Source organism: Ooceraea biroi, chromosome 6 (assembly GCF_003672135.1).
Source record: "Ooceraea biroi isolate clonal line C1 chromosome 6, Obir_v5.4, whole genome shotgun sequence".
Taxonomy (NCBI): domain Eukaryota; kingdom Metazoa; phylum Arthropoda; class Insecta; order Hymenoptera; family Formicidae; genus Ooceraea; species Ooceraea biroi.
The window spans coordinates 11,663,340-11,686,996 of record NC_039511.1 but is presented as its reverse complement, the minus strand read 5'-3'; the positions used below and the strand labels follow the sequence as shown (position 1 = coordinate 11,686,996).

General features: G+C 37.3%; 1 protein-coding gene across 9 annotated transcripts in view; it reads right to left on the bottom strand.

Annotated features, from left to right (window-relative positions):
* LOC105285165 (protein bicaudal C homolog 1-B) overlaps positions 1 to 23,657 on the bottom strand; it is a 40,458-nt gene that overhangs the window by 6,150 nt on the left and 10,651 nt on the right. For 4 of the 9 annotated variants that reach the window (XM_026970305.1, XM_011349177.3, XM_011349175.2 and 1 more), the window contains exons 3-14: positions 22,552 to 22,586; positions 13,994 to 14,063; positions 8,469 to 8,548; positions 4,438 to 4,653; positions 3,738 to 3,977; positions 3,178 to 3,396; positions 2,668 to 2,983; positions 1,614 to 1,973; positions 1,261 to 1,362; positions 924 to 1,174; positions 372 to 603; positions 82 to 201 (exon numbers count right to left, since the gene is read on the bottom strand). In XM_026970305.1, coding sequence (XP_026826106.1) covers positions 82 to 201; positions 372 to 603; positions 924 to 1,174; positions 1,261 to 1,362; positions 1,614 to 1,973; positions 2,668 to 2,983; positions 3,178 to 3,396; positions 3,738 to 3,977; positions 4,438 to 4,653; positions 8,469 to 8,548; positions 13,994 to 14,063; positions 22,552 to 22,586 — 2,241 coding nt within the window. Of the gene's footprint in view, positions 1 to 81; positions 202 to 371; positions 604 to 923; positions 1,175 to 1,260; positions 1,363 to 1,613; positions 1,974 to 2,667; positions 2,984 to 3,177; positions 3,397 to 3,737; positions 3,978 to 4,437; positions 4,654 to 8,468; positions 8,549 to 8,879; positions 12,665 to 13,993; positions 14,064 to 14,935; positions 17,172 to 22,551; positions 22,587 to 23,657 lie in introns of those variants that run through there. The other 5 variants (XM_011349179.3, XM_026970306.1, XM_011349180.2 and 2 more) reach the window with 5 other exon arrangements.

Sequence of the window (23,657 nt, the reverse complement as noted above, 5' to 3'; positions counted from 1 at the left end):
TTATATAGCCTTCTTAAGATCTTCACAATAATGTTAACATGCGTATAAAAGCCTGATTATGAAGTTGCAAAACCTACGTACCGGATATTAACAGCATTATTTTGCGCCTCGCTCCCCAAGCAGTGATCCCAATTTCGCAGAGATCCTTCTCTGTTAGAGAAGGAAACGTAGCCATGTCTACCTCGTTAGACGTGAACAAGCCTAGTGGAGAAGAAAGAGAAAAGAATAGGGAAGAGAAAGAAAGCAGGGTTTTTCTCTAATGCAATTCCCTCAAGTAAAAGCAAAATAAGCAAGTGAAGGCAAAGCGATAGAAGCAATAGAATGCGACGTGCAACATGCGTTATATCGTTAACTGGTGAATATATACTTACGTATATACTTCTCCAGACCAATACTAGTCAGCATGCTGGCCAGGTCATCGTACTGATGGGTCGAAGTGATTTTGTTCAAGTGAGACGTCGGCGTGTGATCCATGTAGTTTGAGGCCATCCCGATCAGTCCAATGCGGTCTTTGCTCGTGATAATGTTACCGAAGTCCATCTCGGTATTGAACACCGGTGTGGCCGGTTCTTTCCACAATTCTGAGGGATGTGACGTCAATTCCTGCATAAAGAATTCAGGCATCAGTAAATCTCAACGCTGTGTTAATAGATATCTCATGTAATTAAAATTTTATGTAATACAAAAAGGTAATCTGCATCATCCAAGTCCGATTTTTTTTCGTCAATTTTTTTTAACTATCCTTAGGCGAAATAATTGCTCGATTTACATACATCGTATTTTCTGATCGTAGATATTTAATATCGCTATTATCACGCTTTTATATGTATAAAAAGAGAATCCGGTAATAAATTTCTGTCTATATAAATATCTTGAAATATTCTTATTGATGTAAATACATCGAAGAGTCTTTGTATAGTTACCTTGCTTAAGTCACTTGTACTTATGGGTGGAATACTCTGGCTAAGACCGTAACCAGACCAAGCAGATGTCGGTACACGGAAGTCGCTGGCATTCGGTTTGCTTTGCATCGCTTTTGTGGCTAGCAGCTTCTTCTGCTCATAGTCGAACGGTGTGAGATTCTGCTGCGCAGCCATCTCCAGTGATTTCTTCTCGCAACCAGGTGCACGTCGATCGGTGACTGGCAAATCGGACAACATGCTGGATAGATCCGCTGAAAGAACAGCAAATACTTGTTATTCTCTTTATTGATCGTGAGCAGGAAACGTGTTGCTTGATTTCTCGAAACATTCGACTTACTTAAGTTAGGACTAGCATCTGTGGAATTGACTGGTGAAACATTACGAGGACTGATGGCAGGACTAGATAGAGAACTGGAAACGCTGCTCAACGAAGAATAAGCTGTAAAATACGAATAATTAATTTTAAATAGATAATGGGTATATTTCGTACAAAAATATGATTATTCGATGCTACACGCGCTACTTTCTCAGCTGAAAATCAGAGAATGTAGGGAAATCCCTACCTGTACGAAAATCTTAGAATTGTAGAATATAATAAAAATAACAGAGAAAATCGAAGAAATTATCTACTGAAAAATGCATCTATGAAAAAACGATTCGCAGGCATAATCTGACACAAATCATACTCACTGCTGCTCTCTTTGCTATCCGTTAACGAGTTGGTATTCAAGCCATGGATACCGGAAAAGTTAGGCGACACACTATTAGGGTGAAACGATCCAATACCAGACATCACAGGGTTCGATAATCCATGAAGGCCATGAGGAGCTCCTATCACGTTGTTGTGCAGCATGTGTTGCGTCGGCAGCAGGTGGTTTAAGTGAGGATAGGGACACATGGACGGAATAATATGAGTGTGACCCCAGTGCGGCGATAATCCCATGGGATTCGGCGAGTGCATCGGTGACACGCAATACGGCGGATTCTGCGTGTTTATGTTCAGCATGCTCGAGAAGTTATCTGGCATGCTGATCAGATTATTGTTAGGGACTAAAAAAGAAAAGAATATATTAGAATTTTTTTTAATTGATTACTTTAATTAAACTGACTTCTTTCTCAATACAAAACTAGTACGAGAATACGAGGAAAAATTGAAAAGATTCCAGAATGGCCGCTAAGGAGTTTTTTCCAAATATTTTTATGTCGTTGTGTTGACAACTCTTTCATATGAATGATTTCATAAATGGATGAGACCTGGATTCACTATTGCCAGAAACAAAAATCAGTCGAATAAAGAGGTGATCGAAATAGTTATTTTGGGGAACTCGAAGAAAGTTACTTCCGGAAGGGAACCGAGAAGCTGGAGAAACGTTAAACCAAGTGTATTGAGCTTCAAGGGGATTATATTGAAAAATAAAATATAACTTAAATCAGATTTATTTTGTTTTCATTGTCATTCCAGAAACTTTTTAATCTATCCTCGTATAAAGAAAATTCATTTTTAAATTAAAATAGTGAACAGAATAAAAACGTTAATTAAATAATTAAATAATTCTATCGAATATTATACAATATTATTTAAATGCAAAAGAAAGTTCACTGTGAAAAAATTTACTGACATATCTTGAAATTTACTAAAGATTACGTGTACGAGAAGAGTCTTGTAGAAAGTCGATCCAACTACTGATATATTAATCGAACTAATAATATTGTGCTCTTCTCCAATCGATCTCAAAACACTCACCGCTAACATCATTATTATTGTTGTTGGAATTCCCTTGGAAGATACTGCCGGCATTCGGAATGTGATAAGTGGCTGGTATCTCGGCGTGGACCCTGGGCTCATCCAGACCCAGTAACTGTTTCCGCGCTTCATAAATGTTACCGGCGTTTCTCTCGATTCCCTTAATGATCACGGAGAGCGTGCTCTGCTTCGGCTTATGTCGAATATTAATGAATACATCTAAGGATTGCATGAGCTGAGAGATCTTCTCGGTATCCACGGAAGCAGACATAGAGTCTTCCGGCAGATCGAACATAAGTACCAACGGTAATGAGCCCTGTAAACATAATGAAAGTTGAAGCAAATCGAAGAAGCGATATGAAATCTTGATCAACGCAGCATTGATTCTATTTCTGTCAGGAAGTTTTGAATGAGAGATGCAATTGCACAATCTTAATATGCATCTTGCGGAGGAAAGGAAAACAAGATAAAACTTTAGTTGCAGACTTAAGAGTAAACATATTGTCTTACCACTAACTGTTGTCGGGCTAAATAAACATTGTGGATGGCGCCAGTGATGGTGACGTTGCTCTTTTTGAGACTGGGTATATTCGGATCGCCGGCGTCAGGAAACATAATCTGCGTAGCGGTACGTTGCATGATCATCTTCAGATTGTTGCTCTGTTTTCCTAGCACGATGCTATGATGCTGAGGTGAGATCTCCATCGACATTTGTACTTGGATCTGATTCTGTCAAAAGAGGCATTCCTGATATTAATCTTTAGATAAGCACTCGTTTTCGTAGTAGTAGAAATCGTGGAGTAACTATTTACAGAGCTCTTCTTTATATCTTTATGTCTCCGATTTTTTAGTAGACAGATTAGAAATATGTCAAATTCGGAATATTCTTCTCTAATTGTTAAGTAAGAAGATATTTTTAAAAGGAAAGCGTTCAATGCGAAATGATCGATAGGATTATTTCTGTAGAAAATTCAGAAAATTTAAGTTCAATTCTTTTTTGCTCTTCCAAAGCTAGTTCTTTGAAATTCTCAAAAAGGCAGATGGAATTTTCGATTATTTCTATTACTCACAGCTAGATTCTTGCACATGTAACGAATCAGCAGAAGCGTCGCCTCCTTGACTTGAGAAACTTCCCATTCGCATCCCTTGACGACCACGAGAGTAGCATGCAACTTCGGTCTTGTTCGGAACATCACTTGTACGTTGTATTTCTCTTGTATTTTCACAATGTACGGTGCGGTGCAGTCTGGAGTGCTCTGCGATGTACCCATTATGGGCAGCTCGAACGAGAAGATCAGAGGCGTTAGATTCTGAAATAATAGAACATTAGTCAATGTTTTCTCTTCACTGCGTTTCTCTCTACGCAAAATGTCCCAAAAATCGCCTATTTCTTTCATTCTATTGATTTACTTAGAAATTTGCTTATTAAACTAGTATAAAATTATTTTATATTTTATGTAACATAACATTACATACAGCCAAAATATTTTTAAATATAACAATAAATCTTGGTGTACTTAAATCTAAAATAAATTTAAAGAAAATATTAAAAGATACATTAAAGAAAAAACACTTAATTAAAAAATGAAATTTCGCTTTTTCTCATATTTTAGATGTCAAGATTTGTAAAACCATATAATAGCACAATGCATAGTATTAATGCTGTGTGCGGAAGCATATATAATTTTTTAAATATTAATTTAATCTCAAGAAAAATAGAATGCACGATTTTTGGGACATCCTGAACATACTTCCTGTGAAGAAACTCACCCTAACACGAGCACGGGCGCGTTCGACGCCTTCAATCTCACCAGCTATAGAGACCTGATTACTCTTATCCTGATGATTGCTGCGATTACTATCTGGAAAATGGATGTGGCAGCCAGTTTCTTCCATCACTCGCTTTATTGTCAGGCCACCTTTGCCAATGATGTGCGAATGGTCGGTGTAGCTAACGTCCAACTTCATGGTCACTCTATTACTTTGCTGAAATCAAAATTTCGTATTTTCAAACTGAAAAGGTATAATCCGTTTACGTCTTTCATCGAATGAGTTCATTTCGATCTGAATTGATTAACCCAATCGATCACTAATTATCCTGGATGTATTTCACAAATAATTTGTTCCACCATATCATTTAGGAACATTTTTGTGAAACACTCCAGATAAAACAAATTAAAATTTACAATAGAATAAAATTGATAACTCTTGATTAGCGGCAACTTAATTGACTTAAACTTAAAACTTAATTGACTATAGTTTGAAACAATAGTGAATAAACTGATTATACTGATAACATCAGGAAATAAAACGTTATCAACAATCTCCGCTTCAACAATCTTCTCTTAAAAAGAATTCGAATAAAACCCACTTTAATAACGATTTCAATCGAAGCTGGATATTATCTATTGCTACTGACTAATGTAAAAGGAGTCTCCATCCACGATAGCCTTCGATGGAATCTTCGCGGAGAGAATTAATCTGTTGTCGAGAGAAAGCCTGCGTCTTTCGACAGTATCTCCTACATATTTATCTATCCGGCCGTTTACATTCGTATTGTATTCACGTATTTCCGCCAACCTCGAGATCGTCGACTCTGGGCGCGTGAGTCTTTCGGAGCATATCGTGTGCGCCACGGAACGAGTCGTGCTCGACTCGTTTGCGCGATTTTAAATATCGCGTGGCCAAGCGTTACATAAAGTCACGCGATAACGTTGCACGATCTGCTTGTACGATCTGCTACCGTAGACTCGCTCAACGCACTCAGGAATCTCAGAATATCCACTTTATCATTTGATTTGTTATAATAATTCGACACGAGAAGATCCTTGCGACGAACGGGTCCACGAATTAGCTTTTCATCATCGCATGTCGGCCAAAATAATTCGGATCTCCAATCTCCCACGAGGGATTAATTCTCACAGTGACGTCAATATCAAAATAATAATTGATAACTGAAGATAATTGTGACACATCCGCGCGACGCATCAGTGCGATTTGATATAAAATATGTCACGTCATTTTTCTCTTATCACCGAAAGTTTTCTGATAAAAATATAATTCACGCTGATCTGTCTTTATAGTATCAAAAACACAGTTTAATTTTTAAAAGAACAAACAAACATATACGTGCAACACATTAATTAATAAAATACTTTTATTGCTCAGTAACATTTGATATTGGAATCAACTGATTACGAAATCCATATGAACTGTACGAACTCATGTTGATTCAGACGTTCAGCACGATTTCTAAAATATCTTATCTAGAAGTTTGCTACTGTGTGCGCGTGTGTGTGCACTGCAAAATTCAGAATAGCGACATCCTGTGAATCGACTCGCGATATTGGACTCGTACGATATTGGATATCTCCGCACGTGTCCAACTGGGCTCTATAAATAACGGCGCGCTATTTACGCGCCATTCGCGGTCCGTAATTAGCGCTACGTGTATAGTGTTGCTATCCCGTCGCTTTTGCACGCTTGACGCCACGACTTGGCGTCTATTTTCGAGCGTCTGCGCGCGTGCAGCGGCGAGTGCAACGCGCGAATCGCAAAGAGGAGGAGCGGGACATTCTCTCGATGTTCGAAAAGCATGGTGCGACAATATCCACGTTTCTCGTGCACGGGGTACGCGCCAGGCACCTTTCACGTCTTTCCTCGCTCCCCGTCTTTCCGTCGCCGGTTTCGTACTCCCGTGGAACGTGTGCACGTCGGAATGCACATTCGACAAAGTAACAGGAATCGATCGGTACGCCCGGTATGGCCGGCAAAAACGACATGCCCCAGCCGAGCTGTCACTCGACGATTTAACGGTAACGGGACCAACCGACCGACGACGTCTCGTCGCATCGTTTCCTCGACTACAGACGCACGCGAGAAAACGGCACGGAGGGTTCCGATGCGGCAGTCATTTAAATCGCTTTGCCCAAATATGGAATTTTTCGGAAACGCTAGCGTTATTTCGCGATCGTTTCGCGACATTCGCTAACGCCAAGTTTCGTTGCCTTCGTCTGACGAGAAAGTATGTACATTATAAGCTCATATTTATTAAATGTAAATTAATATATTAAATGTGAAAGTTAAATATTCCTTAATGTAACATATGTGATACGTATACGCTGGTTGCCCGATTTAATCCGAATTTAATCCGAATTGGAGCGTAATCTTGTCTACATGGAAAATTCATTTCCTTGAGCTTCTAAGAAAGCGAATGGCTGGGTGCCTGATTAATCGAGATGCTTGTATTCTTACGTCGTTTTGCGTGCAATGGCCTTTAGTCCCTCTTCTTCTCACTTCCTGTCTCTCTTTCTCTCTCTACGTGGCAATTCGGCTGCTCGCCTAAACGTGACGATTCGCTTTCTCACCTGGGAATTCGTGACCGCGAGGTATAAATAGAATGTTTTCTTTCTGCGTGAACTCTCACGCGTGATCTCCTTCAGCTGAATTGGAAATTCAATTGGATACTTCGATCCTTATCATGTAGCCAACAGAGTGTGCGGATCATAGAAAGCCAGATTGTTTTCTTTTTCAATAAACCTCGAGTTACTTACACGCGTCGTATCTGAAATCGTTCTTCGTTCAATTCCCAAAACGCACGACGGAATTAAAAATAATCCGCCGTATCGATAACATTATCGATCTCCGTTCGCTACAATGACGTAATGCCTCAGAAAAGTGTAAAATCATAAACGGCCGTTCTCCAATGTCACCCGATCGAATTCGGTAATCACTCATTTGCCGTACTCTTTAGTCATTGATAACGATATTAACAAGAGAGAAAGAGAGAAAAAGGCGCATCATATCACAGCAAAAAAAGATTATATTAAATTCAATACATTTCACATGTCTCAAACGATTCATTCAAATTTTTGTGTTAATTTAACATAATGTCAAACAATGGCATCAGTATTATATAGATAATTTAACATAAAAGTATTAGAATAATTCTAATGTTTGAAACATTTATAATGTTAAATTAAATTTTACTTAAAGAAAATATTATTTGTACGGTTCGCAAAATATAATCGCGCTGCGCGTCACTGTCGCGTTAATGTTTGAAAAATGCTGATTTAGCATATGGTGACTGTTGTAGAGTGAAATTCTTACTATATTACATATAAAATATGCTATTTTAACATTTGGATTAGTTGATTATAAATTTTAACACATAAAGTTCAATTAACACAACGACAATTTATGAAATTTACATATAGATGTGTTACATTTTTAACAAGAAAATTTTAACAAGGACCGTTTTTAAGGTTTAAAATGTTTTTTTGTTGTGTGGCATCTCGAATTGCGATTTTCACGAATCGCACGAATTTCGCATGCAAAGTCGTTTCCCGCGTCCTAGGACGGCCGCCGCGCCGATTGCGACAGCTGAGGTAACGTTGCGCTGCATTGAGGCAAGACTAGACACATCCGCAGTTGCGATACTCAGCAGATTTTCGTTATACGTTAACACACTTTTCCCAAGACGTACGATGTGTAGACGCACGTCGAACATATAAATTTTTCCTGCAATCTTCCATGCTCCAAATCAAAATTGGTTGGCAGACATCTCGACGCTCTTTTTATTCGGCAATTCGATATACCGATATGTCTGTGTCTGCAATCTGTTAATTCCTCGCTGCTATCCATTCTTACCGTAGTTTTAAATACCAAGTGGTTCACGAAAGCGTTCTCTTTCCTCTTATGATTTTGCAATTATAATTGCGCGATATCTTCGACTGGCATTACAACGTAACGCAATCTTATCGAATGCATATCGAATTAATTATCGAAAAATTAAAACTTACCCGTGTGTCCAAAATTTCCATTATCTTCTCCTTCGCTGATCGTACGTCATCTAATCGCCCTGCAACCTTTATGTGCGGATCTGCGGGGAAGACGGAAAATTCAATTAAATTACAATAATAGCCATACGAGGTAGGGAGGTAGGGATGGCGATAGGGTCACGCCTTTATTACACCGAGCAATCAATTATAATTGTTCCTGTTAATTATCCATTACGTGAGTGAACTTCGTCCCGTGACTCGAAAAATACACGACGTCAGAAATAACAACTCTTCAGTCAGCAAAAAAGTCTTCAAACGTGGACGAATTCGTTTTAAAGGAATATTTCTGTATTCCATGGGGAAGAAATCTCTTTACCTATGTTTTCTTGGATTAATTAATACGGGGAGAATCTGAAATAATAATTTCAGGACCTTGAAAGATAGCGATGCAGGCTCAAGGTTCCGAAGATAAACAGACGTTACTGAGGTGAACTGGCGGCCACAGAACCGACGGTCAATCGACAGCTATTTCGAAGTCGTTCTTAGTACTCGCGAAGCATATGCATGCTTCTTCCTGAACGCAAGGCCTTCGACTGTGTATAATGTGTTCCAAAGTCGAGTGCGATGACGCGTCATTGACGCTGCATAATGATCGCACGTACACGCGCGCCGCGCATTCGCACATACTCGCTGCTCGATTCTTGTCACGCACGGCCACGGCTTTATAATTCGTCTATTTACAACGATTATCGAGAAGGAAAAATCAGTTATTAAAGGTAAATAGGTGAATGTGAACCAAGTAGGAAATCATGGTTTACTGAACATGTCTTGAAGAATGTGAAAACGGAATCTGCGAGTCAGCGGAAAAAGTATTTTCTTAAGAATTTGAGAGATAATTAATGCCTCAATTATAGGATTAATTAATACGAAAAACAAGCCAACGAATAAGTGCATGCAAATAAATAAGACCGTAATCGCGAAACTAATCTCAAGCGAATTTACATATTTCAACGGAAATTGAGCAATGATTAGATGTTTCTCTTCGCCAAGATACCTTCTGTTCTCACGAAAGCTCCTGTGCAACGAAATTGGCAACGATTCTGAAACTCGGGCACTGTTTACTCTTTTAAGTCTGCATGAAGACTTTTTTCACAAAAGAAAAAAAGTATTTTACTTCGTAATCAACACGACGATACCGTATCGTCTCATTGACATCGTTATGTCATGAAGTTCGTTCTTTATCTATTTCGTATAATTATACAAGAGAGATAATGCAGAAAACAACGCGATATCTAACGTTGCACAAACGTTGAACTAACGTCAGAACTTGGAACCCAATCGAGGTCTCTTCGATCGTAGTGATGCTTATAGATGAATCTCGAATGCTGCGTCAGCGTGATCATCTGTCACTTGCCGCGGCAACCTGGATTATTTTTAGAATCGGCGCGACGCGGTGGCGTGTTCTCCGGTATACGAGGTAAGACCCGACCTGACCTCTTTAGCCACGTCGAGCATAGAAAGTAGACAAATCCTGTTAGCGCAAGGCGATAAGAAACATCAACCGTTGCAAGTAAAATAAGAACAGAAAAAAGAGAAAAGGTGTTAGTGTCCCCCTTGATAATGGTACACTGTATTGCTTGATAGAATGTAACATGTGCTTCGTACAAGTGTACCATCATACCTTGCGATAAGTTCGATATGGAAGACAGGAAGCGCACGGAAAGGAGAACAGATGATAACGATGGGACATATGAGAAAAAATTGTGATAACAGCTTACAAAAAAAAGAAACTATAATAATCATTGCCTCAAAATGCAATATCTATGCGTCGAACTTTCACGATAATCACGTTTCTTTAAAAAGACAGAAACATGAAAGCGTTGCATAATTCGTACAAATATGAATAATTATTAATTAATGAGAATAATTATTGAAATATTTGATATTGTTAATTAATACTTAATACTTAATAGGAAAAGTTGTACGTTTCCATTAAAAGATAATTTTACAATTTCATAATGAAAATGTGTTGTCGATCTGCACATTTTATCGGAAGCAACGGATCCTAAGAGGAATCTATAAACAAATTTAATTAGCGGGATAGAATGCTTTCTGATGACCTTATGCGATAATCCTATAAATTTGCTCAGCCTCAATCAGATACGAAACCAGTCGGATAATTTGGTGAAGCAGCAATATTATGGAGTCACGCGATATCCTGTTTTCGAATTTTCTCACTTACTCGGCAAACACGCATCAGTAGGTATTCACGAACTGATTGCGAGCATCAAATATTAATCGAGGTGACACTCAGAAAAAAATCAATTTTTTCTAGCTGTGTAATTGTCATTGTAAAACAGCTTTTACAATCGCTACATCAAATCAAACTCATCCAAATCCTTTATTTTTCTTTGTTTTCAATTTTCAGACGCAGAATGTACAATTTATCGAATAATTTAGATTGTTGCTTGCTTATACTTAATTTGTATCCTTATAATTAAAATTGCTCTGAAATTTCTCGCGGTTTTTCGTGGTATATCTCTTACAATATCTCCTCCTACGTTGTTTCGTAGTTTATGTACGAAGAAAGAACAGCCGCTCCCAAGAAGTGATAAAGTGATGCAGCTCTATCGCTCGGAAAACAGTGGCTTACGTGACTGCAGGCACATCGATGTCCTTGTGCTAAGAATTAGGGCGACAGCGTAATACCGTGATTGACGGTTTAATTCGATCGTGGACAATTATACGACCGGTTTGACCGGATTGGAATCTCGCCGTGGTCGCTGCGCAAAAATTCGCCACAGCGATCGCGAGAGCGGATCAAATCGCGCAGAGATATCCTATCGCAGTACGGGGGAGATAACATGATAATATCTATTAACCCTGGAGCATGCGATGCGAGTCAATCTGACTCAGCCGTTACCTCGAATGCAAGTCCCATTTCGGACATAATAACTATGACCGTTCCTGATATTATCTTAATCGATGTCACGTTACATGTTACATTGATATGCAGAATATCGTGGAATTGACAAATCGTCTTTAATCGAAAGATTATTTAACCAATTTATGATATATTGAAGTGTAAATGAAAATTTTGCTTTTCTTCAAAACTTAATATTTTTTGTATAAAAAATTGTTGTCCTAATTGAATCACTGCAATGTGTCATACAATAAAATTTATCTGAACGGAAGAGCAATTAATCAAAAAAATAGATTTTTGTCACGTTACATTTAAGAGCTTTGGAATTTTGGGAATGGTTCTAAGGTGACACATTTTCCCATGAAGGAAACGATAATATACGAATTATTATGTATAAACGGTACATTGATAATACCGAAGGATGTTATGCGGAAGAAAATTTATGCGAGCTCAGGAATGCACAAAATGCATCAAATCAATCCAAGTAGCATTGCACTTCTTTTTGCGAAGTTTAGCAGCAAATTCCTGGCGGTCGTCGACATTTCCGCAATTACGTGCAAAGAGTTATTATAACGATCATAATGGAAACTTGTGAATGGCAATTACAGTATCATGCACTCGCATGTACATGCGTATGTGTGTGTGCGCGCGAGATAAGTCATTCGTTCTAACGCTAATTAGAAGTCGCAATACGGAGTGAGATATATTTATACTAGCTTATTTATACGAGATTACCACGCACGATCGGTCTCGTAAAAGAAAAGAAAAGGCAACCGCAAGCGCGAGGGAGATAAAGAAGACAGATGCAACAGCTGTTAGGTCACGAGGAAGGGATGAATCACCGAAAAATTTCCATCAAGTCCGATCGTATGAGCGGCGACGACGCTTTTTTAAGCGTGCAAACGACCGAGCGAGCAGATCGATTCGTTTCTTGTAACGTATTTCCCGACATAAGTGATGAAATAATAATCTTGAAAATGACATGAAGAATCAGTTCAAACCAGACAACTAATCAATCGTTACACGATATTCGCAAGCTCTTTGAATTCTAGTCAAACGAGGTCTCTCCACTGTGCTATCAATCAACGGAAACTCTGGTATTAAAATCTGAAATTTTTTAGTTTGATAATTCTTAAGTTCTAATTATTTCTAACGAGTCGGTAAAAATTCTTAAAATATCGAAAAGCACGTTTTGTTGCCGAATTGATATTATGAAGGAATGAAGATTACTGCACTTTTTTAATATCATTCTCTTTTTCTTCTTCTTTCTCTCTCTCTCTCTCTCTCTCTCTCTCTCTCATATATATATATAATGTTTTAAGATTTTTAAAATAAGAGTGAAATACGAGAAAAATTTAAATCTTGTCTTGCAATTAATTTGAAAATTAGTTTGCTAATGAAGTTTTTGCATCAATCGTGGCTTCGCTCAGCCTGAAATGACCTCGAAGTTTCTGCAAAGTGTGCAGATTTTTATTTCGCTGCGCACCATTATACAGCGAATTTTAAATAGCGATCATAAAAGCAGCGTGCGCTGAGACATCAGCTGGGGAAGAGGCGCGACCCATTCGGTTGACGCAATCCGTGCACGACGCGTGTTCACATGATCACGCATCAAACCGAATGCAGAGAATTCACGCAGGTTTGTAAAAGATGATTTTTGCGTCTTCCAGCGAATGCGAGCTGCCAAGGACATGCGACTCATCGAATCTTAATTCGTATCGTAATACGAATTAAGAATTTATACGTAGATAATACGCAATACTTCGCCCACGAGTTCCTGAGCGCATTTTCGCACGAACGTCAATCTCTTCGCGATAGAGAGAGATCATCACAGAAGAACTGCAGTTATTCTTGTTCGATCTATTTTCTAGCGAATTTCAAATTTTTTGGGAAGAAAGATCTTATTATAGATTATTTATTTGAAAACTCGACGATCATTTTAACTTTCTCATGCCTTTATTTAATTTATTTAATTAACGATTTTGTAAAGATGATTCATTCGTATTCATTCGTATTCGTAAAGTATTAAATAATTTTATAAAGACTCATTCTTCAAGTTAGAGATAGCAATCTAGTGAGAATTTTCTTCGAAGTTCTTTGGACTTAAATGAAAAACAGATTATTGTCCGCTAATCATATTTCATGCATGTTTGCACTCGTCGATGGATTTTGTCGACGTCAAACGGTAATGACGATATTAGCTACGCGGTGTATATTTAAAAAGTATGACTAAAATAAATCAGACATTTTAGTAAGGATATTCTGCCTCGGAGTTCTTACTGAGCAAAGAAATGTGAAAATACATAATTAAAACAACTAAAGATATTAGTGCTACCATAATTATACTAAATGCTGAAAGACACGACAAGTTTTTTGTACGTAAATATATGTGAAAGATAAAGGTCTTATTTCCGCCATTAATACAATTATTATAATTGCACTAATCATGCATGTACTGTCTATACATATCATATAATCGTATCACGATATTCTATGTATAAACAGTAATTTGCAATGCAATTTCAAAAAATGCAATTTTTTATTAGAACTAAGCCTTTCTAAAACGAGGGATTCGGATGGTGGATTTGCGTCAGAGAGGATCACGCGATCGGCAACTTCGTACCTTTCTTTGACTTTGCTCCAATCTTCAGTCGCGACGGCCATGTAACATAGGTATTTGTTTCCTCCATAACCTGAAACAATACAAAGTCAATCAATATTTCTGCATTCAATATACAAATCATTTTCCTCGCGTGTATATCAATATTTTCTGATTTTTGGATATTCTCAAAATATTTTTCTGTTCATCTTTCTTTCTCTCGAAACTTTGAGATAAGCTATTAGTATATATCATTAAAAGTCTTTCACCAATCTTTTTATCTCATTTCTCGCATAGTTTTGTATGAATATATCATTCCTTTAGTCACACATGTTTTATTTATATCAAAATTATATTATAAATAATTATTAAGAAGTATACATTCGCGCTCTATAAGTAACTTCTATATCTATATTAGATGAGTCCTCATTTCTTAATAAATTATTGAGTTGCATATAACCTTTAACTTTAGATAAAAAAGAATTATTTTTAGACATAAATTTCAGCAGCTTCTAGCTTCGAAAATAATTTGAATGAAATTTTTCTTCGAAACAATACATTGTTAAACAAAATTGCTAAATTTCGAATTATCGAGTCAATTATCTGCGTTCGTTAATCAATTATCTACATCCATTTTGTAACGTTAAATAGAACTGCTTAGGATTATAAATTAAAAGTCAAGTAGAAAAATAAAATTTTTAAATGGAAATTAATTAAGTTAAATTACTTAAATTAATTAAGTACAGTAGATAATTTTCCAAATTTAGATCTGCATTCTTATATCGCAGTCATACTGCAAACAAGTACGATTGCTTGAATCTCGAAATAACACGTGATCTTTGCGTGACAAAAATAAAATTCGATATCAACCCACACATTAAGCATCGAACGTCAAGTATAAAATCGCTAATCTCATACCAAATATGATTATACAGAATTCGATGAATTATGAATAATTGTCATTACCACGGTCATTTTTATTGAATCCTTATGTTCCTTCGTCGGCAGAGTTCACTTGTCCTTTTTATTTCCCGGTAAAGAAGATAATAATGAGAAGCAACAAAACGAAATAACAAGACAGAGCAAGATAGAAACCAACGGAAAACTATCGCGCGTTCCGCACTATTAGAAGTCGTTAAAGAAAATGACAGACACTGCGTGATCTCGGTGATTCGACTGAGGGTTCAGGAGCAATAACTTGGTCACTTGGTAGAGTCTGTAAGGTATGCAGGAGCAGTGCAGCAAGTCGCGGCACTGGTAGCCCGCGGACGAATCGAGACACCGGGTTTACTTTCACTGCAGCCGCTGACAGTCGCGGCAAAACGTCCCGGAAGATCACGCGGTCGCTAATTAACTGACGTGGTTCCACTTCGCGACGAAGATAATTGTCGCCACGGGGGTTCGACGACCTCGCGACCGATCTCGATGACGATTCCGCACTCTGTGTACTCGAGGATCCAGTAATTTGCGAACACGTCTCGAGACTGCTCAGACACTGCGTTAAAGGCCACTAGACTGATCGCCTCGCGGTCTCCCAATTCACGAACTGATCAGGCGACCTCCCGCTATCACTGTACTCCACTTCACACGTGACCTCTCTTGCCGTTCGCACACGGAATTTGCACTTGGGGAAACGTCACGTTACCACTCGATCGCTCAGTCCACTCATCTTCCTCCTCTCGGACTCGTTCGCAACCGGTCTCGGATTCCGCTCGCGGGCAATACACACCCGGGGATTTCGAGAGCCGTCTCTTACCGCCACGGGATCGCTGGCACAACTGACTGACTAATGCAAGATAGCATAACGGATCGGCCCGGGGTCCACGTTCTTCCCACTACGTGCCCGTAGCTAGTCCGCTAGAGCGGCTTCGCTTCACTGCGCAAGAACAGGTCCGCGCAGCTAGCCGTCCCCCCCTATACACGAAAACTTCAGAAGAAGAAATTATATAATTATGTGATACTTAACGCGAACTCGAAAAACTCGAGTCGAGAATTTTGCGCATCTTTCGTTTAATCGAGAAAATGCGATTCTCACCTTGACGATCACGTCGTCTGATTTAGCTTCCTATGAGGTTTCCTCTGCAAGCTTCTAGATGCAAAAACAGTCGAGACGGTTGATAGTCAAGATTGTTCTAGGGTTACAGATTAAATTGCAGGAAGTGTTAGACTCTCTTCCTCTTCAAAGGTGCGAATTAACGTTATTCGAGCGATCCAGTTTGCTACCTGGATAGGATTTTTCAATTACTACTACTGTTCCTGTGTTACTTCCATTATTTTTACGCTTTTTTATTGTCACATTATTTATCATTCATGCTGGTTTATTTGTGTCGAATCAATAGTTCGATTGCGTATTCTCAGTATTTTGTTATAGGATCGATAAAGATATATAAATACATGAAGAAGGTGAATACGAATGAAGGAAGTTAGAGTTTCAAGCGAAGAAGTCAAATGATAAGAAGAAGACAAAAAACTCTGATTCTCGCTAGTCTGACATGTCTATATATAACAATATTATTCGTATTATCTTCATTATCTGTTACTCATACGAATAACAGTTAATTGATGATTAAATCATAATGATTATTGCATATGCGGATAGATATAGTAAAAGATAAAAAATGATGACACATAATGATAAATGTCTCCATTTCTAGTTACTTATTTCGATTACATCTTATAATATATTTTAAACAAAATTTATTTTACTTCTAGTAGTTTTTTTACATTATTTTTAGTGTTATTTTCTACTGTAATTTTTAGCAATTTTGTTATTCGACAATCTCTAAGCTAACTTGCTAAATTCGTTAGATTGTAGCAACATTTCTTTTAAATAAACTTGGGAAATGAAACGTATTGCACCAGATGAATACAATATGACCCTAATACTACGAATTATAGACTTTGTTCAATTTCAAGCAATTTCTAGTAATACGAGGCTAGTAAGGCGGATATATGCCGGCTGGTGCTAAAATTGTATCGTATGTAAATGACAACGCGTTTCCCCTCTGCCCGCAACAGTGACTCAGTATTTTTAGACAGAATGGCAATTCGGTGACGGAAGATGCATAAGAGGATTGAACTAGGGGCATTTGCGAGATCGATATGGCGTATATATACGTGTATATAATTTTGTCTATCAAATCGAATCAATTTCAACATAGTGCAAAATTGGAATTGTTTTTTATTACTCTCAGCCTCGCAAAACCAAATATTTAAACAATTCAACGTGGTAATTAAAATTTTAATATTTAATAATACATTTCAGAAAAATAAAATAGAAGAAATATGAAAAATTCTTGTGATTTTGGGACATTAATAAGTCGGTCGATATCGATATTATTAGCACCGATAGCAAAATTGTTTATCGAAATAAAATTATGGTTCCTTTTTTATTGCGTTTTAACTTTAATTTAATCTGGCGCTTAATTCTCGAGATAATTACTTGCGATATTTACTTCGCAAAATATTTTCTTTTCAGAGAATATCGAAGGAGATAAATTTTTTATACTAAAGAAGAATATTCGGTTCAGTTAATTTCAGTTAAAACTACAGACATTACAACTTGATTGTGTTGTTGTTATCTACACTGCGACCGCGCGAATATACGTTTTAGTCTCAAAATAAAATGAAAAGAGATGTGCATGAATATGTATGCACATCTTTCTCACATTAAGATTATCAGAATCACGCAACGAACGACAAGTGAAGTTATCGCGAAGATATTTAAGACTTTATCTTTAATTTGCGTGATTCGCTGATTAAACGAGCCAGATAAATATGCACAGAAAGTGACATCTAAAAATACTTTTAAATCGTACATATATATAAATTACTCGTTCATTAGTAATTATTTAATTGAAATTATTCGAAGCTATTTACAAAATCAAAAAGATCCCTGTTTTAACATTATTATAATAATTTATATTGTTTGATTGATTTCTGTTTCTTTTTGCAAATTAAAATGTGTCATTTCACTAGCACTCTGATATTAATTGATGAAAACTAAGTAGCAACTTCTGTGAGAACTGTGTGTTCCTAGTAAATAATTTAGAGAGAGAGGATGCTGATATTACTCAATTGATAAGAACTTAATTTTTATCAGTGATATGGTTGTGTTTACGATACGTCATCACTGTGCAAAATCGCTGTGCCGACTTAAGATCAATTCACACCGTACTATGCAATGTTTTGGATTCTACAAATTTTCATTTAAAAAATAGCCAAGTTGAAATGTTTTAATTAAGTTAATTATATTAAACAATAGATACATATAGAACACTTGTATCTATTGTATCATCACTTGATGTTTAGCAAATATAAGACCAACATTTTCTTAAACGAATGCAAAATGTTTAGGTTCGATAATCTCAGAATAGAGAATTAGCACAAAATAGCACGATTCGACCATGAAAGATGTTCGATACGTAACAAACCGATAAAAAGAGACTTTTTTCGTGAAATTTTTGCGCTATAAAGTTCCTCGTAAACAGATAGATATTTAAATTTGTTGAGATAAGTTAGCTTCTTTGCATAGAAAGCACATTAAATTGATAAATAGTATAATCTAATAAATAATAATAAATAGAATTTATAATAATAAAATAATAATAAATAGAATTTATAATAATAAAATAATAATAAATAGAATTTACGTTGTTGCAAGTGTTCGATCCAATCGAGATTTCAACAACAAAATGACATGTGCTGAAAGTCTAAGTACTTTTTTATAAATAAAAGATTAGATTGAGAGAGATAATTTGACGATATCGAGATATACAAAGCACATTTAATTTTAAGTGAACGAGATTGCGATCGCGCGAATTTGAAATCGCGAACTTCTCGAGAAAGAAGCTGAGACGTAGCATTTCTAGAACGCAGTTGTCTCGTGTCAGAGACAGAACAATATTTACATAACGCAAGATATTGTACTTCTTTGAGCGAATTAAAACGCAACCGCAAAGAAGAAACGAGGGGATCGCGAAAATTAAGATAAGCACTTACGAACGAAAAGTTCCATTTTGCGATCGATTAGGATCGAAACCAAACAACGAAATTCGCACAATTGTATTAATTTAATACAATTTAATGTGATTGTATCGCATAATGATCACAACACACAGTTATCTTTCGCAATTAAACATCTCTGTGCACAAATTAAGTATGCTATTAACAATCCAGCACATTAACTATATTAACTATGTACATTATTAATTATATTTTCGTATTATATCGAAATATGATATTAATTCAGTGGAATTCTAATTTAACATATTATTTTCGATTTGAAACAGGGGATACGAACGACGAACTGATTCAGCGAATTGATCATGACGAATAGCTCAACAATTACACTCCCATGCCAATTTAAGAGTTTCCGGTTATTCACAGCGTATCGCAAAATTAAAACACGCTGCACCGGGTAGGCAACACGCGCGAATATTAATTAGCAAACCGCCAGCTAGCAGCGCGTGATATCTCGCGCGTCTTTATCGAGCATCGGAGAGCCAGCAACGGTCAAGGATTACACCGTGGCGCTATAATTAACGTAGCGATATCGTCATCGAGAATGAAAGAAAAAAGAACCCGATGTGTGTTCATTACACTCGAAGTGTGTCACGCCGTGCAGCGCGAGCTCGAATTTTTTCACGCGCATCACGATAATACCGGCTGTGCGGGTATTTGCGGTGTGGAATTACTGAAAAGCAGGAGAGCGGAAGGGAGCGGAGAGAGACTCGGAGCCGTTAAAACGGCTCTATAAATAATCGGCCGGTGTATTTCCAGGGGCCTCTCCTCTATCCCCGTTTACGCAATGCGCAACGACGATAAGGATAAGCGCGAGCGTTGCCTTCGAACTTGCTCGGTGAACGGCTCTCGCTGCGAGGCCCTGCAAAACCAGCTTGCGTTATCGTTGCGAGCTTCTAGTAAAGTTTTAATTCATCTCTGCGACTTTGATACCGTTAAGGGGATCCTGGAGTTGTTCGTTTTACCGATTAAATGTTAATTTCTTTTCAGATTGCTTTATATTTCTGGCTGCACAGAAATAAAAATCCTTTCCAGAATTAACGTGTGCATATACACACATAATTAAATATATATAAGTATAATATATCGATGCAAGTATTATTCTGTAATAACGCGTTATTAATTGAATCTTATAATAAATTGCGTATTTTTAGTATTGTTAGAAAACATATCATGTACGAGTGGATGCGTGCTCGTCTCCTAGCGGAAATTACTACTTCTTTCAGTTTCATCGAAACTATTCCCTCGAACCTAACTCGAACCGCGTATTTAATTAAATTAATTATTTAATTAAATGTAACACTTTGTTACTAGATTGTCAATATTTCCCGAATCACGTGCCGTGGCGATTACTTACGTAATTCCTTAATTATTCTTTCATTCCTGTGACAATCGCAATTCACCTCCAATCGCAATTTGTCGATTGGTTTTCTCGAGATATCACGTGAGCGAGAGCGAGAGAGAGAGAGAGAGAGAGAGATGAGGAGAGTAAACGGAGAAAGTATATAGTGTTACGTCCGATCGCGAGCTTCCTGTTGCGAGTTCATTTCGCTACGATTATAATTTCGAGTTACGTTATCACGAGGAAGAAAACGAAGGAGAGAACGAGTTTCCCTGCTCGCACTCGCTCGTCCATTCGCGCGAATTTCTCCGCGCCGTAATCGAGATTTTTCGCGCGTTGTCATCGCATTCGAGAAATCGATTACTATCGATTCTTCCGTAAAAACGCGCGAGGTGGTTACCCCTGTTTCTACCTCGACATTTCAATGTTTTCTAGTAAGATATCAAATACTTCTCGATCTCTCCACCAATGTTGATTCAGCAAGGACTTAATTTGATATGCAACTTTAGATTTGACATTGTATTACGTGCAAAAATGTAAAAAAATCAATATTTTAATTTCTTGATTAAAAGATTCTTAATCATTAACGTCTAAATTATTTTCTAATTATTTCTCATTTCTTAACAAAGTTTTTTAAATATCCACATTGTTTAAACACCTTCGCCAATTTATTATCGTCCTCTTCATAACCGACGAGCCACGAAAAGAATGAGAATAATTAAACTGTACAGATCAAACTCAGTCAAATCGAATTAAACAAAACTTCAATAACAAGACAATGTGTAAAAATTACACCCGACGACTTTGATTTGTCGAAATTGCGAAAGGAAAAAAACTGGCGGTATCGTAACGTCGTTATCGGTAAAGAATTTGTATCGCGCGAACAGACGTGAATAGTTTGCAACTCGCACGACGCAATGTAAGTTATCACAAGTTGCGACGTAAACGGCAAAAATACATAAAAATAGCCTCTTTCACTTTCGCATAATCGCAAGGTCGGTGCGACGCCGCCTCAAGCGAGAAAGACGCCTCCGCCTACATCGGCTGCTCTTTGACTTCAAAGTCGGTCATATCGGTGGAACCGTTTCCATAAATCCCTTTTCCCTTCGTGTCACCATCGTCGATACACCATGGAAGACAAGAATTTCCGCTTCTCGGTGGAGGTCGATTGTGAACCTTCTCTCGTAAATATCGTCGTGCGAAAAAAGAGAAATTTAATTCCGTTGTTTGGCAGCCGGCTCTTCCGTCTTTGCGTACGGAACGATTATTACAGCAATTAAATGAAGAGCTCACCTATCATAATCGTGCGTCTGTACGTTTGCTTCCTGCTTGGTGAAAGTTACAGAAATTACGCGTATTACTTGTAATCGTTCCGATGGTGATTTAAGTACGACAATTGGAAAGCAATATTTCCTTTCGTTAAGTCCATTGATATTGCCAATGGCATTTGTTGCAGTAGTATAAAACAAGTAAACTGTAATGTATCCACAAATGATCATGTGAAGAATATCCTTGAGGATATAATTGTTTAGACTCAACTGCATTACGTAAATCGGTTTTGTCGAAATTTATTCTGCGATTAAAGCATTTGGTAATTTATTTATATTATAATTCATTTATTCAGTTTCGAAAAATTAGATTTCTCTGATAAAGTAATCATATGTATCGTTACATCTTTCGAAACAGTTTCTTAGAACATAATAAAAATAAGACGGTACCGATGGCAGAAACTTTTACCGATCTAGCACCAGGAAAGATCTTTTGTAGTTGAGAGAAAGGAGTTGCATCATGTGCTATCCTGATTTATCTTACGTGTCGTCGTCAGGTAGAAAGTTCTCGCTAATCGATCAACGAAATCTTCACGATGGGACTTCATCTTTTGTATCGCGAATAGAGCAAGCACAAAGTGACAATTTTCGTCTTTGATCTTTCAACTTTAATGATGTTACTGAACGTAGAATACACTATTAATTAGGTGCTATTAATCTTCATCGCACCTTTTCAATTCTTTTTAAGTTCTTAGAAAATGACGTCAATCGCAAAAATTGCAAAAGCAGCAAAAACACATTTCAATGATTGCGACTAAGAAATGTGAGATCTTGTGAAATATATATTAAAAATAACTAAAAATTTCTTATTATGCAAAATGCTATTTTGCAATTTTCGCGAAAGGTATTAATAATAATCGATCGTAAAAAAAGAAAGAAAAAAAACTCACGCTATGGAAGAACGTGTCTGCCGATTTGACATCACCTGCAAATGCAAAGAGAAAATTAAAATACGGTCTTTCGAGCATGGAGATTTATTTTTCCTCTTCCCCTTAATCTATCTTCATTTTATTGCACGTCCGCGCATATACATGATGCAATCTCAGCATAATCGGGATAAGTTAAATAATCTAAATAATCACGTATTTCCATATTCGCGCGTTTCGGTGTAAGATCGCGAAAATTCATAGAAATGTGTGCGTTTGATGAACGAGAAGGATATAAAACCATTACATCGTGATTTGGCCGGACGGTATAACAAGATCCAAAAACATACGGGACTTGACAGTTGCTATGTAATCCCGTTTACAAACAAGCTGTCTATTTAAATCATGTGGTTTCGGATATATTCGCGAATGCAAGTAGTAGTAACGAAATGAGTGGAAACTACTATTACATCTCACTGATCAATCTAATCAGACTCATCGATTTGACATTCAAATAAACATGAATATTTGAAAAATAAAAGAACCGCGATTAAATTCTGCCAGTCATTACGAATGGCTAAAACCGCTGCAATGTTTTATATCTTTTTTCTTTCGGGCTTGTAGATGTTTGATTAATTAGGTTGCAGCAGAATCTTTCTTTCTTATCGAATTAACTAATATTTATACATGACAGATAGATGAATACCATAACGGTACTAAAACACTCGTATTATAGACGAATGAATGATAGAGAGAATTTTAAGAAATGTTTGAAATTTCAGTTTCATTGCTTCAGTATTATATTGCTCTTTACTTTCGCTTGATCGGGAAGTTTTTCACGAACCGCGCATGCTTTCGCCGATGCGAAAAGCTGACGTTTTAGGAATCGAGTCTACATTCGACGGGAAAGCGAAAGTAGATACTGAGCGCGCGGACCCGTTCTGCTTCTCGAGTGTTATGGGCAATCCAGAAGCAATGAAAGCGATAAAGGACACTGGAGTGCTTGGTGTGTGTAAGAACAGGGAAAGGTTAAGCACGAGATATATAAAGGCGAAGTTATTGTCAGGACCGTGGCCCCGTATTCTAGTCATGATTTAGCGCTTTGGACACGACGCTGAGGTCGACCTCGA